At 41.3% G+C, this 14,411-nt stretch overlaps 1 protein-coding gene across 1 annotated transcript; it reads left to right on the top strand.

Annotated features, from left to right (window-relative positions):
* Positions 1-7,361: 7,361 nt before the first annotated feature.
* LOC143736115 (vitellogenin-like) lies at positions 7,362-14,087 on the top strand. The gene is made up of 28 exons (XM_077226713.1): positions 7,362-7,428; positions 7,576-7,596; positions 7,687-7,838; positions 7,947-8,198; positions 8,273-8,434; positions 8,525-8,673; positions 8,752-8,902; positions 8,985-9,142; positions 9,232-9,397; positions 9,482-9,607; positions 9,737-9,955; positions 10,047-10,264; positions 10,340-10,437; positions 10,557-10,681; positions 10,770-10,871; positions 10,971-11,090; positions 11,198-11,384; positions 11,472-11,574; positions 11,662-11,847; positions 11,960-12,071; positions 12,182-12,371; positions 12,449-12,726; positions 12,820-12,864; positions 12,948-13,025; positions 13,110-13,316; positions 13,402-13,544; positions 13,644-13,782; positions 13,868-14,087. The coding sequence occupies exons 1-28, from the start codon at positions 7,389-7,391 to the stop codon at positions 13,991-13,993; spliced, it is 4,053 nt and encodes a 1,350-aa protein (XP_077082828.1). The 5' UTR covers positions 7,362-7,388; the 3' UTR covers positions 13,994-14,087.
* Positions 14,088-14,411: the final 324 nt, after the last annotated feature.

Genomic DNA, 14,411 nt, shown 5'->3' with positions numbered 1-14,411 from the left:
TCATGTTCTTCCAGAGTTTTTGAAAAGACTATGAGGTCGTCGATGAAAACCAGCACTTGCTTCCTGTTCAGGTCTCCCATGCACCGTTCCATCAACCTCTGAAACGTGCTTGGTGCGTTGGTAATTCCCTGCGGCATCCGGTTGAATTCCCAGAATCCCAGCGGGCAGAAAAAGGCGGTTTTACACTTATCAGTCTCTTCCATTCCGATTTGATAGAATCCGGATTTCAAGTCGAGCACCGAGAACCAATTAGAGCCAGTGAGTGTTGAAAAGACCTCCTCCAGGTTTGGTAAAGCGTATGCATCTTTGATCGTCTGTGAGTTAAGTTTTCGAAAGTCGATACATAGCCTTACTGTACCATCCTTCTTGCGGACTACCACTATGGGTGACGCAAATGGAGACTCAGACTCGCGGATGACTCCGGCCTCTACCAGTTCTTGAAGGTGCTTTCTCACGGCGTCAACATCTTGAGGATGTATAGGTCGAGCTCTGTGCTTGAACGGGGTGTTGTCATGCAACTTTATCTGATGTTTGACTTTTTCAGTGCTGCCATAATCAAGGTCGTGCAGAGAGAAGACTTCAGGCATGGAGTTCAACAGCTTTGAGATCCTCTCTTTCCAGCTCGTGGGCAAGGGAGAATCACCAAATTCGAAGGTAAGGTTAGCACAGTTGGGCGACGGTTCCTCAGCTGTGAATTCTGAACTCTGGTGCTGCTGATCTATGATCTTCTGAACTGCATGAACCTCTGCAAGCACAACTTTAGGGGGGACTTTTATGTCGGTTCGCGTTCCATTTCTCAGCAGAACTGACAATTTGGAGAGTCGTTTCCGAGGTAAGGTATGCAAACAGTTTGCAATCTGTAGACCACTTGGCAAGGGGATAGATGGAGGCTCAAGAGTCACCCACTTCTCTGTGTGGGGACCATATAGGTGAACAAAACCATCCAAGACTACTGTGCTTCCTGCAGGCACAACTTCAGGCGAATTTCCTTTCATCTTCACATAACCCAGAGTCTTACTACTGGCTTGTCTCCATCTAGCTTCTAGAACTTTGAGTACGGCTTGGTAACAATGGAAACTTGACTGAAGGCTAGCTGCATTCTCTTTAGCACATTTGCTGTAAAGCACATCTAGGGAATTGGTTCCAACTGGAATCTGAGAAAGACTGGTTAAATCTGGAACCACCAGAGCCAGAGTGGGAACCTCAACTTCAGTACCATTGAGCACTTTGGGAAATTTCAGTGTTAGTTCAATGTACCCCAGATATGGCACAGACTGTCCATTGGCTCCTTCTACCTCCAGCAAGTCTTCCAACGGCTTCAGGGGGTAGTCTGGCAAATTGGCTTCATAAATCGACTGCGGAATTGTGGTCACCTGTGACCCTGTGTCCAACAGGCAATCTACTTCTCTTCCTTCAAAAGTGACCTTAGCTGTGCATTTTATTCCCACTAGTCCCTTTGGCAAGCGTTTCAATGGTGGTGATTCATGGCTGCTCGTATCGGATATCAATTTGTAACATTCAGGGCGACAGTCTGAACATCTGGTCTCCATACGCCCCGCTACAGAGACCCTTTTCAGTTTAAAGGCTGGGCTGGCCTTCCATGCAGAGAGTCCCATTGGCTTTGTCGCTCTCTTAAATTAAGTCGCTTCTCTTCGACTTTGGAAGGATTTGGAGCATTCTCGCAAGTGATAGCCAGGTGCCCATCCTCTCCGCACCGGAAACAGTACCAGGGTCGTGGTCTGTTAACTCTCAGCTGGCCCATCCTGGGACTTCTTTCCGTTTCTGTGTCAAGCGGTCTCCGATTATTAGGAGTATGAGGCATCTTACGAGTGGCACTTTGCGCTTGTAGCTCTGCGATTTGACGCTGCAGCCTTGCAACTTCTGGCTCTTCCACATTGTTCTGTTTCAGTCCCTGAGTAACCGACGCTTTTACTACTGCTACTTGAGTACACAATTCTCCCACCATCTTCTTCAAAGCAGTCAATTCAGCATTTTCAGAGTGACTCTTGGGATTTCCTCGATCAGGAGGCTGCTTTAAGGCAATGACTTGGGCTTGGATTTCTGCAACTTGCTTCTTTAGAAGTCTAGTTTCCGAGCCATCAGAACTGGGCACATCACATGAACAGGCTGCTACTCGATTGGAGACTGCTCGTGACTTTAGGTAGACATTAGGGGGTTTTGTTATCCCTAGATGCTTCCTCATCCGTTCCTCCTTAGAGGCGTGTTTGTCTTCCTGGGTTCGAATAAGCACTGCTAATTCGGCAAAAGTGGGTGGTTGGATTTCTCTTTTATCAAGCTGAAGGTCAGTAATGAGACTATTGTCCCAACACCCTCTGCAGAATTGTTTCAGAAGGTAACGGTCATGTTCACTTTCTGCTATGCCACCCCGCCTGATTGCAGCACTCAGAATAACTTGCAAACGATGTAAGTAGTCTGACGGTTACTCACTCTGATTTTGCAGAGTGCCCATGAGTTTGGCCAACAACTCGTCTCCATCCTCAACAGAACCATAAACTGACTCTAAGATCTTGAGATACTCAGCAGGTAAGGCTGGAGGACGCACATGTTTTACAATGTCAGCAGCTGGAGGTAAGAGACTGTCGAGGATTTTTCTTGTTCTGTGCAAGTCAGAAATGGAAGGATCATTTAGCAAGAAGTCAACGCTCGCACGCCAGGTGTCGAAATCGGGTTCGTTGGAAGGGCGAGGAGACCTCCCTGAGAAGACTCTCAGACGGATCGAGGTTTGCTGTGACAGGGTAGCTTCACTTGTTTTCACTATGTGTTCAGCCACCATTCTCTAAACACTGGGTGGGTCCACAATGCTGGTGGGGAACACAGGGCAGGTTGTCACGGTAATACCTTCAGTGGTAGTTTCTGGAGAAGGGGGAGGAACAAACGTTGTTCTGTTCTTGGTTGGGTTTTTAGGTTCTGAGCTTTGAGTTGGTGTCACTTTCAAATTAGTCATGGGGCTACTTATTGACGATGGGGCGGTGGCCTCTGCACCCTGTTAGTCACTGCTAGAACCATGACAGCTCGCTTGCTGAGATTCTGCTGGAGCTTCATTTTCAGAGTGGGTCTCTCTGAGTTTCTCCAATTCCTCTTGAAGCACACTTTGGAAGGACATTCCACTTTCTTTAGCAATGGCCTTCAATTCCTCAAGATATCCTTCAGTGGCAGTGCAGATAGAAGGTTGAGTGTAGACAGTGGCTAAGGCACGCACTCGGAAAGTAACGCCTGGGTCAGTGAGACTCCCCAAAGTCAAGGGTAGGAAGGAGAGCAAATTTTGGATTGCTGAGTTATGATTATACTCTATGATGGCATTTTGGTGAAACTCTGAAGCTGGGTCATCAATGATAATGTTACGGCTAATTGAACCAAATCTTTCTAGGTACATTTCTAACTCATTGTCTGTTTCGGTTAACGTAAGGCCTCCGACTATGAGCGCGTTTGCTACGTTAACGTTTTCCCACTTCACAATATCCATTGTAAAAGTCGAAGTTTCGATAAGTGGTTTCTCTTGTTCTAATAATGTCCCCCTTTCTGTCTCTTTAACAGTTACCCTTGCTGCAAGACTGACTCCTGGCTGGCTCGCCAACTTCTATGTAACACGCGCGCTTAGCGGTCTTAGCACAGAATTAATTTCTATATCTCGGACCAGATTCAGAAGACCATTAAGTTCGAAAGCCTGTGTTGCAGCAAGACAGAGGGAAAGAACCACATGAAACAGATGTAGTATAAAATGGTAAGTATTTTTCTTTCTTTTTTACTTTGAAATGATTAGTTCGGAATAAAGGGAAATAAGACAAAACAACAAAGAAACAACAAAAATAAAACAATAGTTTCAAGGTAAATTACACAGGAAAACCTTCAAAATAATTCCTTGAAATCTCAAAACCAAATGAATAGTTAACTTAACTCTTTTGACTCTTTCAAAGAAAATTTCAAAAACAAATAGAAAATAACAAAAAACAAAACAATAGACTTCAAAGCACAATACTCAATGACACGCTGAATAATATCAGGATTGACTCAAATGAGTAAATTTCAACTCAATGTTCAGTTCACTCGTTCAATGTCCTTTATGAACTGCAAGGCAATTCAAAGTGAACAAATGAGATGGGAAACTCCTTCTCACTTCACTGATGCAACGGTGTCCTTGAGAAAAAAAAACACGAAGGCATATACACGTGGGGTCCTACCACCTCGATGAATGTGTATGGAAATGTCCAAGTTCAGAAAAATCAGGGCTGGCTCGCCAGTATCCACCAACACCGAGCTGACCTCGTTGACGGCAGAGACAGATCTCAGCTCAAACTTCTCGTTCAATTCCACAAGTCATCACAACAGGAACTCAACATAAAGAGAAGGGGAAAAGAAAACAAAAAAAAAAAAACCCAACCTTGCAAAGACAAGGCAGAAAAATACAATTAATCACAGTTAATTCCCTTTCACACATTAACATGTCAACTTGACTAATTTCTCATTAACAAATCCTTTAAAAGGAATATATATACACATATCACTGCTTATGGCTTCTTTACCCTTAAATAAATCCCACAAGTGTGAAATAAAGTGGAGAAACGACATTTGAAAATGACGTGCACTAGGTTAGCTTATAGCCCAGACCACATGGCTAGCAAAATCTCCACGTGGGCTACATCACACATATTGCGAAAATGCAATGAAAAACATACATAACCACTTTTAACAGCAGATTAATTATCAATAAATCACTTTAAACCACATTTCTTAACCATATTTTTCAAAAACTTACAACAAAGTATTTTTTATACCCATAAAACACAGAACAATGTATATTATGGCTGATCAATAATTCACTCACCAAGAACGGGTGTTAATCAATCAGAAACAATCCTAGACAAGCTAGGAACTAGGACACACGCGATCCTCTGCTGAATCCACAGGATTTCTTATCTAATATTGTCTTTTCACAAGAATCTACATGCATTTCACTCACGCAGCCATTTCACTCGCGGCTTTCTGCGACAACTTTCTTTCTCACTCTCCCTCGCGCTAGTCATGACACGACAGCTGAGGGCGGGGCTAATTCGAATTAATCAAATTAATTTCCTTTTTTCATTTTGTCACATTTACATGTTTTATTATTCATATTTAACCTCTTTTTCATTAAAATAAAAGTAATAAATTACTTATATAAATCTAACTTCTGTCTTTTTTCTTCCTTCTCTCCTAGGTTTGGTGTGCGCTCTAGTAACCTGGGTTACACTTCCACTTTCGGGTGTGCATATGGCATTTGTCGAGTCAGATCCTGAGATGACGGCCATGCTTTCCCGGGCATCTGCGAGCATCGGACTAGGGTGGAACCCTCCACCCTGTCCTGAGCGCTCGCTGCTGTACGATTGGTTTTTGGGTGGCCGCTGACTCTCGTCGCCGTCTGACCCCAATACCTTTCTTCCCGGATGTGCATCAGGAGATCTCGAAATCGATCCCTCGTTAATCTCCTCCGCCCTTCCTTCCCATGGCCGCTGCTCATGGGTACACTGGGGTCCCCCGGTTGAACCCTCTGTTGTGAAGGTAAAATAACTGTCCTCAGAGTGCTTCTTCTCCTTCATAAAAGCATAAAAACATTGAAACGAATGGGGGTACCAGAAGAGCTTGATTGTAGCAATAATTACCATGTCAATTCAGTTGAATGATTTGTATTTATTAGTAAAATGAAACATCAGTGAAAATATAATATCAGACTAATAGCTTGGGGTTCAATCACCAAAACTGGCTCGTCTTCATCATCATGTTGGTCACTGCCTGAAAAAACAAGAAGAATTGTTTCAATTCAAAGCAAGAGACATAAATGGAGATCTAAACATGCAGGGGGAGGGGGGTTACCGATTTTAAAACCACATTTAAAATGGATAATGAAGCATTTTATATCAAAATATCAGACTGGATCTGATTAATTGAGGGACAAGAAACAGGTAGGGATATGGCCATGGCTTCAATTCAGAGTGTAATCAGACAAATAAACATCATGTCATAAACGTAATTAATTTAAACTGACTCAATCCCAATCAACAAATGTAATAAACATTTAAATCCACTATTTTTGCATCACAGGATGAATTCTGTGTTAGCATTACATTGGCTGAACACTGGCAGTATGTTACATATTCAGCATTAAAAAAAAAATAGTGACAACAACTTACCATTAAATTCCTCACCAGTTTCGTCAAAGAATGTGTCCTGTTCATCATCACCATCATCCTCTAGAAAATAATCCGCTATAAAACCGGTTAAATCATAATTTGGGGCAATTTCACCGAGATTAATATCTAAAAAGCTGTTAGCAATGACCTGTTTTACGTTCCTGCTCTCAGTGCTGCCATGTCAGATGTCAGAACAACGCAGTAAATTACCATCCAGCAAACGAATTAGCCTATATTATTAACACTTAGCAGGCCTAAAATGTCCTTAAAATAAGATTAATATTATTGGCAGAATACTGAGCTACAAAACAAATAAGCTGATCTTAAATGTTTGGCGATGACACAAAACAATCTCCTCAGACAACTGAACCCGGCTTAAGTCGCATCAATCGCTCGTGCGGATTGATATTAAGGTCTGATATTAAGGCCGTTTAAGGATCATAACTACCAAACACTTTTTTGGGTGTTATTCCATATAATTTAGTTTCTGTGTGATCTTTAAACAAATTTTTTAGAATGGCCCTTATATATACTTTTTTTTTTTTTGTGCAGGACAATGCTCCAATCCACACAGCTAGGCCAATCAAGATGTGGATGGAGGACCACCAGATCAAGACCCTGGCATTGCCATCACATTCTCCAGACTTGAAAACCACTAATAATCTATTTAATTTAAGCAAGAGGGTCACCAGCAATCAAATAAAGCCAAGCTGCTTTAAATTTTTAAATTGTGTTGTTTAAAAGTGAATATAAACTTGTTTTCTTTGAGGTCTGGAAACAGAACATCTTTTTTCGTTATTTTGACCAGTTATCATTTTCTTCAAATAAATCAAAAATATAAATTTTACTCAAACAGATAAATATAAATAATAACTCATGATTTTTTTCCGGAGCTATATATATATATATATATATATATATATATACACACTTAAGAGTTAGGCAAAGAAACATTTTCCAGATCAACGTTCTGGTAAATGAAGACAAATACAAAATTGACATTGGTCATTGCTCTTGAGGGTGACATGACAGGACAGGGTAACATAACCTCTAATTGATGTTGATGTTCAGATAGGTTGACCCAACAGTCTTTTTATGTTTAAAGACATCTGTTAATAATTAATTAAAAAATTAATACTTGGTCAGCAATAAACTAATATAAAAGATCTGATTCTCTGAGAAGCTCTTCACAAACCATCAGCAATGAGAGCTGTTGTGCTTGCCCTGACTGTAGCCCTTGTGGGTAAGTTTTATGTTTTAAACTTAAGAAGTTCCTGCATCACTTTTCTTAAAATATTTATCTTTAAGAAAGTCAATTAGAACCTCGTAAAAAATAAATTAGTTAAATTAAGTAATTTTCAAAACATATTTTATCATTTGTTTCTTTTAGCATGTCAACAGATCAACCTTGGTAAGTAACAAAATTGTAATTTGGTAATTTGTAAATTGCATACTTGCCTATTGCCTAAACTCAACCAAAGTAATACTCTACCATTTTCAGTTCCCGAGTTTGCCCCTGATAAGACCTATGTGTACAAGTATGAGGCTCTTCTCTTGGGTGGTCTTCCTCAAGAAGGTCTGGCCAGAGCAGGAATAAAAGTCAGCAGCAAGGTTCATCTCAGTGCCGTGACAGAGAACACCTTCATGATGAAGGTAATGACCATTATGTTCAACACTAAGGAAAAACTAAAACTGCGTTAGCAGTCATTGACTGTTAAAATCAACAATTCCCTTGTTTAAAGTGAAAATATTCCTTTTCAGCTCATGGATCCTCTGCTCCACGAGTATGCTGGCATTTGGCCCAAGGATCCATTTGTTCCTGCCACTAAGCTCACCTCAGCTCTGGCTGCTCAGCTTCAGATTCCCATCAAGTTTGAGTATGCTAATGGTGTGGTTGGAAAGGTATTTGCCCCTGCAGGAGTCTCCCCTACAATACTGAACCTGCACAGAGGAATCCTCAACATCCTTCAGCTCAACCTCAAGAAGACCCAGAACATATATGAGCTGCAAGAGGTAAGAAAGTGATCCCAGTATGTTTTTGATCTTTTTTGAGTTCTGCAATCAAATTTTTTGACTTTTCCTTCAAGGATGGAGTTCAGGGAGTGTGCAGGACCCACTATGTCATCAATGAGGATACAAAGGCCAACCACATTATTGTCGCCAAGTCTAAGGATCTGAGCCACTGTCATGAGAGAATCATGAAGGACGTCGGTTTGGCGTACACTGAGAGGTGTGCTGAATGCACAAAGGTAATGAAAAAGACGAGAAAGACTTGAAATATTTACTCAATATAATGAAAATGCCAAGAGTCAAGTGGTCACATACCGTTCTCCCAACAGAGAGTCAAGAGTCTGATTGAAACAGCATCTTACAACTACATCATGAAACCATCTGCCGCCGGTTTACTGATCGCTGAAGCAACAGTTGAGGAAGTGCATCAGTTTTCACCCTTCAATGAGATCCATGGTGCTGCCCAGATGGAAGCAAAGTAAGATTGATCCTCTGTGAGATTTCTCTTAAAAAATGAAGTAACAATATTACTAAATAAATTTCATAATTTTTTCAGACAAAACTTGACTTTTGTTGAACTTGAGAAGACGCCTGTTGCTCCAATCAAAGATGATTACTTGGCTCGTGGATCCCTCCAGTATGAGTTTTCAACTGAAATTCTTCAGACCCCCATGCAACTCATGAAGATCAGTGATGCGCCAGCCCAGGTATAATTCAATACTTAAAATCTTTAACAGTCTCCAAGTCTTTGATCCATGATCAACTGAGTGTTGCCCTTACTCTCTCTAGATTATCGAGGTCTTAAAGCACCTTGTTGAAAACAATGTGGCCATGGTCCATGATGATGCTCCGCTTAAGTTTCTTGAGCTCATTCAGCTCCTGCGTGCTGCCACCTTGGAGAATATTGAGGCCATCTGGGCTCAGTTCAAAGACAAACCAGTTTACAGGTACAATGTTTGAGCAATATGTTCATAGCAATATAGTTCAAGGGAAATTTTTCATTATGAATATATTTTGAAAACAATGATTCTGTTAGGCGCTGGCTTCTGGATGCTCTTCCTGCTGTTGGCACACCAGTTATTGTAAAATTCATCAAGGAGAAGTTTCTGGCTGGTGAACTTAACATTCCTGAGTTCATTCAGGCTCTTTTGGTTGCTCTGCAAATGGTCACTGCTGATTTGGACACCATCCAGTTGACAGCTGTGGGTATATCTTACTATACTCAAATTGCTGTTCTTCAAATCTTACCAAAATCAAATTAATCATTTCTGAATGTTACTGAACAGAGTTTGGCTATGCATGAGAAAATCGCCACAATCCCAGCTCTGCGTGAAGTCGTCATGCTTGGATATGGTTCCATGATTGCCAAACACTGTGTTGCAGTTCCCACTTGCCCTGCCGAGCTCCTCAGGGTAAACACCTCAAGACCTCCATACATTTCTGCCATGGACTTACTATAATATTTTTCTATTATAGTAAATATTATCTTACTAATAATATTTATATTATTTGTCTAACTGTATGTGCTTCAAAATCCTCAGCCCATCCATGATATTGTTGCAGAGGCCATTTCTAAAAATGACATTCCTGAAATCACTTTGGCTCTGAAAGTTCTGGGCAATGCTGGTCACCCTGCTAGTCTCAAACCCATCATGAAGCTCCTGCCTGGACTGAAATCTGCAGCTACTTCTCTCCCTCTTAGAGTCCAGGTTGATGCCATCTTGGCCCTGAGGAACATTGCCAAGAAAGAGCACAAACTGGTAAGTGTCAGACACTGTAGGAATCAATTTCTGTAAAGTTTACTCACACATTTTCTTCCAATAATATACTAACCTTTTTTTACCACCTCAGGTTCAGCCAGTGGCCCTGCAGCTTGTTTTGGACAGGGCTCTCCACCCTGAAGTGCGTATGGTTGCTTGTATTGTGTTGTTTGAGTCCAAGCCCTCTGTGGCTCTCGTCTCCAATCTTGCTGGTGCCTTGAAGACTGAGACTAACATGCATGTTGCAAGCTTTGCCTATTCCCACATCAAGTCCTTGACCAGAATCACTGCTCCGGATATGGCATCTGTGTAAGAACAAATCATTTCTCACATATCTTACTAAAATGAGCACAAGCCAGAGGTAATCATGGTTGTCCATTTCAGTGCGGGTCCAGCTAATGTTGCCATCAAGCTCATGAGTCGCAAACTGGACAGGCTTAGCTTCCGTTTCAGCAGAGCCATTCAGCGGGACTTCTATCATAGTGAGTCTAGCCATTTTTATAAGAGAGCAAAAAAATGAACGGTGTCTTGGGTGTTTCTTAAAATGTGTCAAACATTCTTCTGACACATTAAATTGATTCTTACTTCTGTCCCGGTGCAGCTCCTCTAATGATTGGAGCTGCTGGTAGTGCCTACATGATCAATGATGCTGCCACCATCCTGCCAAGAGCTGTTGTAGCTAAAGCACGTGCTTACCTGGCTGGAGCTGCTGCAGATGTTCTTGAGGTGGGACAACCAAGGTGTTTAAAAAAAATAAACTGATTCATGGTTTTAAAATATTTTCAACTTTCACTCAATTGCTCCTTTCAAACAGATCGGAGTGAGAACTGAAGGAATCCAGGAGGCTCTTCTGAAATCTCCTGCTGCAGATGAAAGTGTTGACCGTATCACAAAGATCAAGCGCACCCTGAGTGCTGTAAGTTTTCTTGTCCAACGTATTATAATTTTTTAAAAATTAATATTATAAGCATGACATAGGCATATGTATATGACTTTTCTGTTTTAACTCCTCAAGCTCGCAAACTGGAAGACCTTGCCAACCAATCAGCCATTGGCTTCCGCCTATATCAAATTACTTGGACAAGAAGTGGCTTATTTCAACATTGACAAGACCATCATTGAAGAAGCAATACCGGTAGTGTGTTCTACTTTGTCTTCCCTCTCATTACCATATTTTTTGTAATCGGTCTCAAAAAAAATTCTCACAATTAGAATAATGTTTCTAATAAACACCATCCCCAGATGGTCACTGGACCCAAACCACGTGAACAGTTGAAGCGTGCCCTTAAAGCTTTGCAGGAAGGAGTTGCCTTCCAGTATGCCAAACCCCTGCTTGCATCTGAAGTGCGTCGTATCTTGCCAACAGCAGTTGGTTTGCCCATGGAGCTCAGTTTGTACACTTCTGCTGTCGCTGCTGCAAGTCTCAATGGTACGATTTTTTCTTAGAATTATTGATCTTTTCTTGGATATGTGGGTGTCACTTTGAAGTTTTATGTTGTTCTGTTCATCCTTTTAGTTAAGGCCACCATTACACCTCCTCTCCCTGAGGAGATTGAGAATATGACCTTTGAGCAGCTCAAGAAGACTGATGTTCAACTCCAGGGTGAAGCTAGACCAAGGTAGACTTTTGCAGCTACATTCATGAAGATGAGATACAATGTACATGACAACAGTTTTACAAACAATCTCCCTTATTCTTATTTCAGTATTGCTCTCCAGACCTTTGCTGTGATGGGAGTGAACACTGCCTTGATCCAAGCTGCTGTTATGGCACGAGGAAAGGTCCGTACAATTTTCCCTGGAAAAGTGGTGGGAAGAGCAGACATTCTCAAGGGCAACTACAAGGTGGAGGCTCTGCCTGTTGAGCTTCCTGAACACATTGCTGATGTGAGGTAATGAAATCTTAGCCAGGCCACTGTTGCAAACATTCTGAATCAATTCATAAACAATTTAAAAGGTTTCTGAAAGTGAAACGTGACCCATTTTTTTTTCTTACTCCAACAGCTTTGAGACTCTTGCTGTGGTCAGAAACACTGAAGAGCCCAACGCTGAGAGGATTGTTCCCTTAGTACCAGAGGTAGCCATGCAAAATGCCCAGACTCATGCTGAGTATTTGGTAAATTTTGAACAAACATATGATGGATATGTGTTAGTATGCAGAGCATTAATTTGCTTCAAGTTTTAAAATTGCAAGGCTTGTTATAATATTTTAATTATTCTTTTCAGTCCTCTGAATTGCCAGATGAGACTCCTGTGAGAGCTGCTGCTCCATTTCACAAGACTATCTGTCTTGCTGTCCCATACATTGAAGTCAAGGGGTGTGTTGAGGTGCACTCTCACAATGCTGCTTTTATCAGAAATTCTCCTCTCTTCTACATAATTGGACAGCACTCAGCCCGTGCTGCTCTGACAAGAGGTATTCATTCAGAGACGATTGCATTGATTAAATTCAAAAATTTGCAGACAAAATAATAATTGTCATTCTGGCTTTAGCTGAAGGTCCTGCAGTTGAAAGACTGGAGCTTGAAGTCCAAGTTGGTCCCAGAGCTGCTGAGAGGCTCCTTAAGCAAATCAGCCTCATTGATGAGGAGACTCCCGAAGGAAAGGCCTTCTTGTTGAGACTGAGGGAAATCTTGGAGACTGAAGACAAAAATGTCCGCGTCTCTTCTGAAAGCAGCAGTAGCAGCCGCAGGAGCCGCAGCAGCCGCAGCAGCAGCAGCAGCAGCAGCAGCAGTTCAAGCTCCTCCATGTCCAGCTCTCGTATGAGTAAGGTGAGGACGTGGAATGTAGCGTGTTGGTTAGGTAACCAATATTTGTGTCATACATACATTTTTTTCACTGAATCATTTTATATGGATTTTTAGACTGTCACCGTCATGGAGCCCTTCAAGAAATTCCACAAAGATCGGGTAACTACTAAAAATACTATTTTTAATATTATTACTTTAGATTATATCGATTACTAATTACAAAACTTATTTTTTGCTTGCAGTTCTTGGCACTCCATGGTGCTTCAAAGGCAGTAAGCAGTGGAAGCACTGCATCTAGCTTTGAGGCTCTCCAGAAACAGGTGAAACAATTAGTGTCATTAACAACATAAAGGTGATATTTTGTACTAAAATCCACTTAAATTGATTATGGTTTATGCTTTCAGGCTAATTTCCTCGGAAATGCTCTTCCACCTGTTTTTGCTGTCATTGCCCGTGCTGTGAGAGTTGACCATAAGCTGCTGGGCTACCAACTTGCTGCTTACTTTGACAAGCCAACAGCAAGAGTGCAGCTCGTTGTTACATCCATCGCTGAAAATGACAACCTGAAGATCTGTGCTGATGGTGCCCTGCTGAGCAAGCACAAAGTCACTGTAAGACTGGAACTATTATCGAAATTAATTCCTCAAGTGAAATCATTTACATCAATACCATCCTTTGAACACAAATGTCCTTCAGGCCAAGGTTGCTTGGGGTCAAGAATGCCAAGAGTATGCAGTCACTGCTAAAGCTGAAGCCGGTGTCCTGGGCGAATTCCCTGCTGCACGTCTAGAGCTGGAATGGGAGAGGCTGCCAATAATTGTCACCACATACGCCAAAAAGTAATGTTCAGCAACACTGAATGACAAATATATGGAGTAATATAAAAAAAAAATGTCGAAGATTTAATGGTTATTATCTGTGTATCATGTCCCAATTAGGCTGTCTAAGCACATCCGTATGGCGGCTTTCCAGACGGGCTTTAGACTTGAAAGTGCAACGAACAGTGAGAAAGAGATTGAACTGACTGCAGCCTTGCCAACTCAGAGATCCCTGAATGTCATTGCTAGGATTCCAGAGGTGAAATTTTTTTTAGTTAAATGATGACTCTCGCAGAGATATAATAAGAAAATTCAACAAATTATTTTTGTTCCTGCTGCTCTAGATGACACTGTCAAGGATGGATATTCGTCTCCCTGTCGCTGTTCCCATCAATCCAGACGGAACTCTTTCCATTCATATCGATGAGGACATTCTCTCCTGGATCCAGAAACATTTCAAGGAAGAATAAGGAATGAATTACATTTTACAGTTTCACATTCAGTTTAATTGAATACATTGCCACTCTTGTGATATATGTAATGTAATGCAATCTAATGCTAATAAATACCATGCAAGTGTCAGAATTGTGCAAACTGTTTTTATTTTACAATATTACTCAGTACTTATAAAAGTTTTTTTTTTTTTTACACTGACCGAGAGGGGACATGTTTGGTTTGCATAGTTTTGTCGTGTTCACGACATATTAATTTGTGGGAACGAGATAATACGTTGTGGCCAAAATATCATTTTGTCGAGGTAACAACAAAATTTTTATGTTGTGGCCACGTGATGTGAAGTCGTGGCTTTAAGATCCTATGTTGAGGGAATGACATATTTTCTTGTGGCCATGAATTCTTATGTTGAGGGAATACCATTGAAGGTGGTGG

Source organism: Siphateles boraxobius, unplaced genomic scaffold (assembly GCF_051911475.1).
Source record: "Siphateles boraxobius isolate OS27281-9 unplaced genomic scaffold, OSU_SipBor_1 13, whole genome shotgun sequence".
Classification (NCBI taxonomy): Eukaryota; Metazoa; Chordata; class Actinopteri; order Cypriniformes; family Leuciscidae; genus Siphateles; species Siphateles boraxobius.
This window is presented reverse-complemented; position numbering and strand designations above follow the sequence as displayed.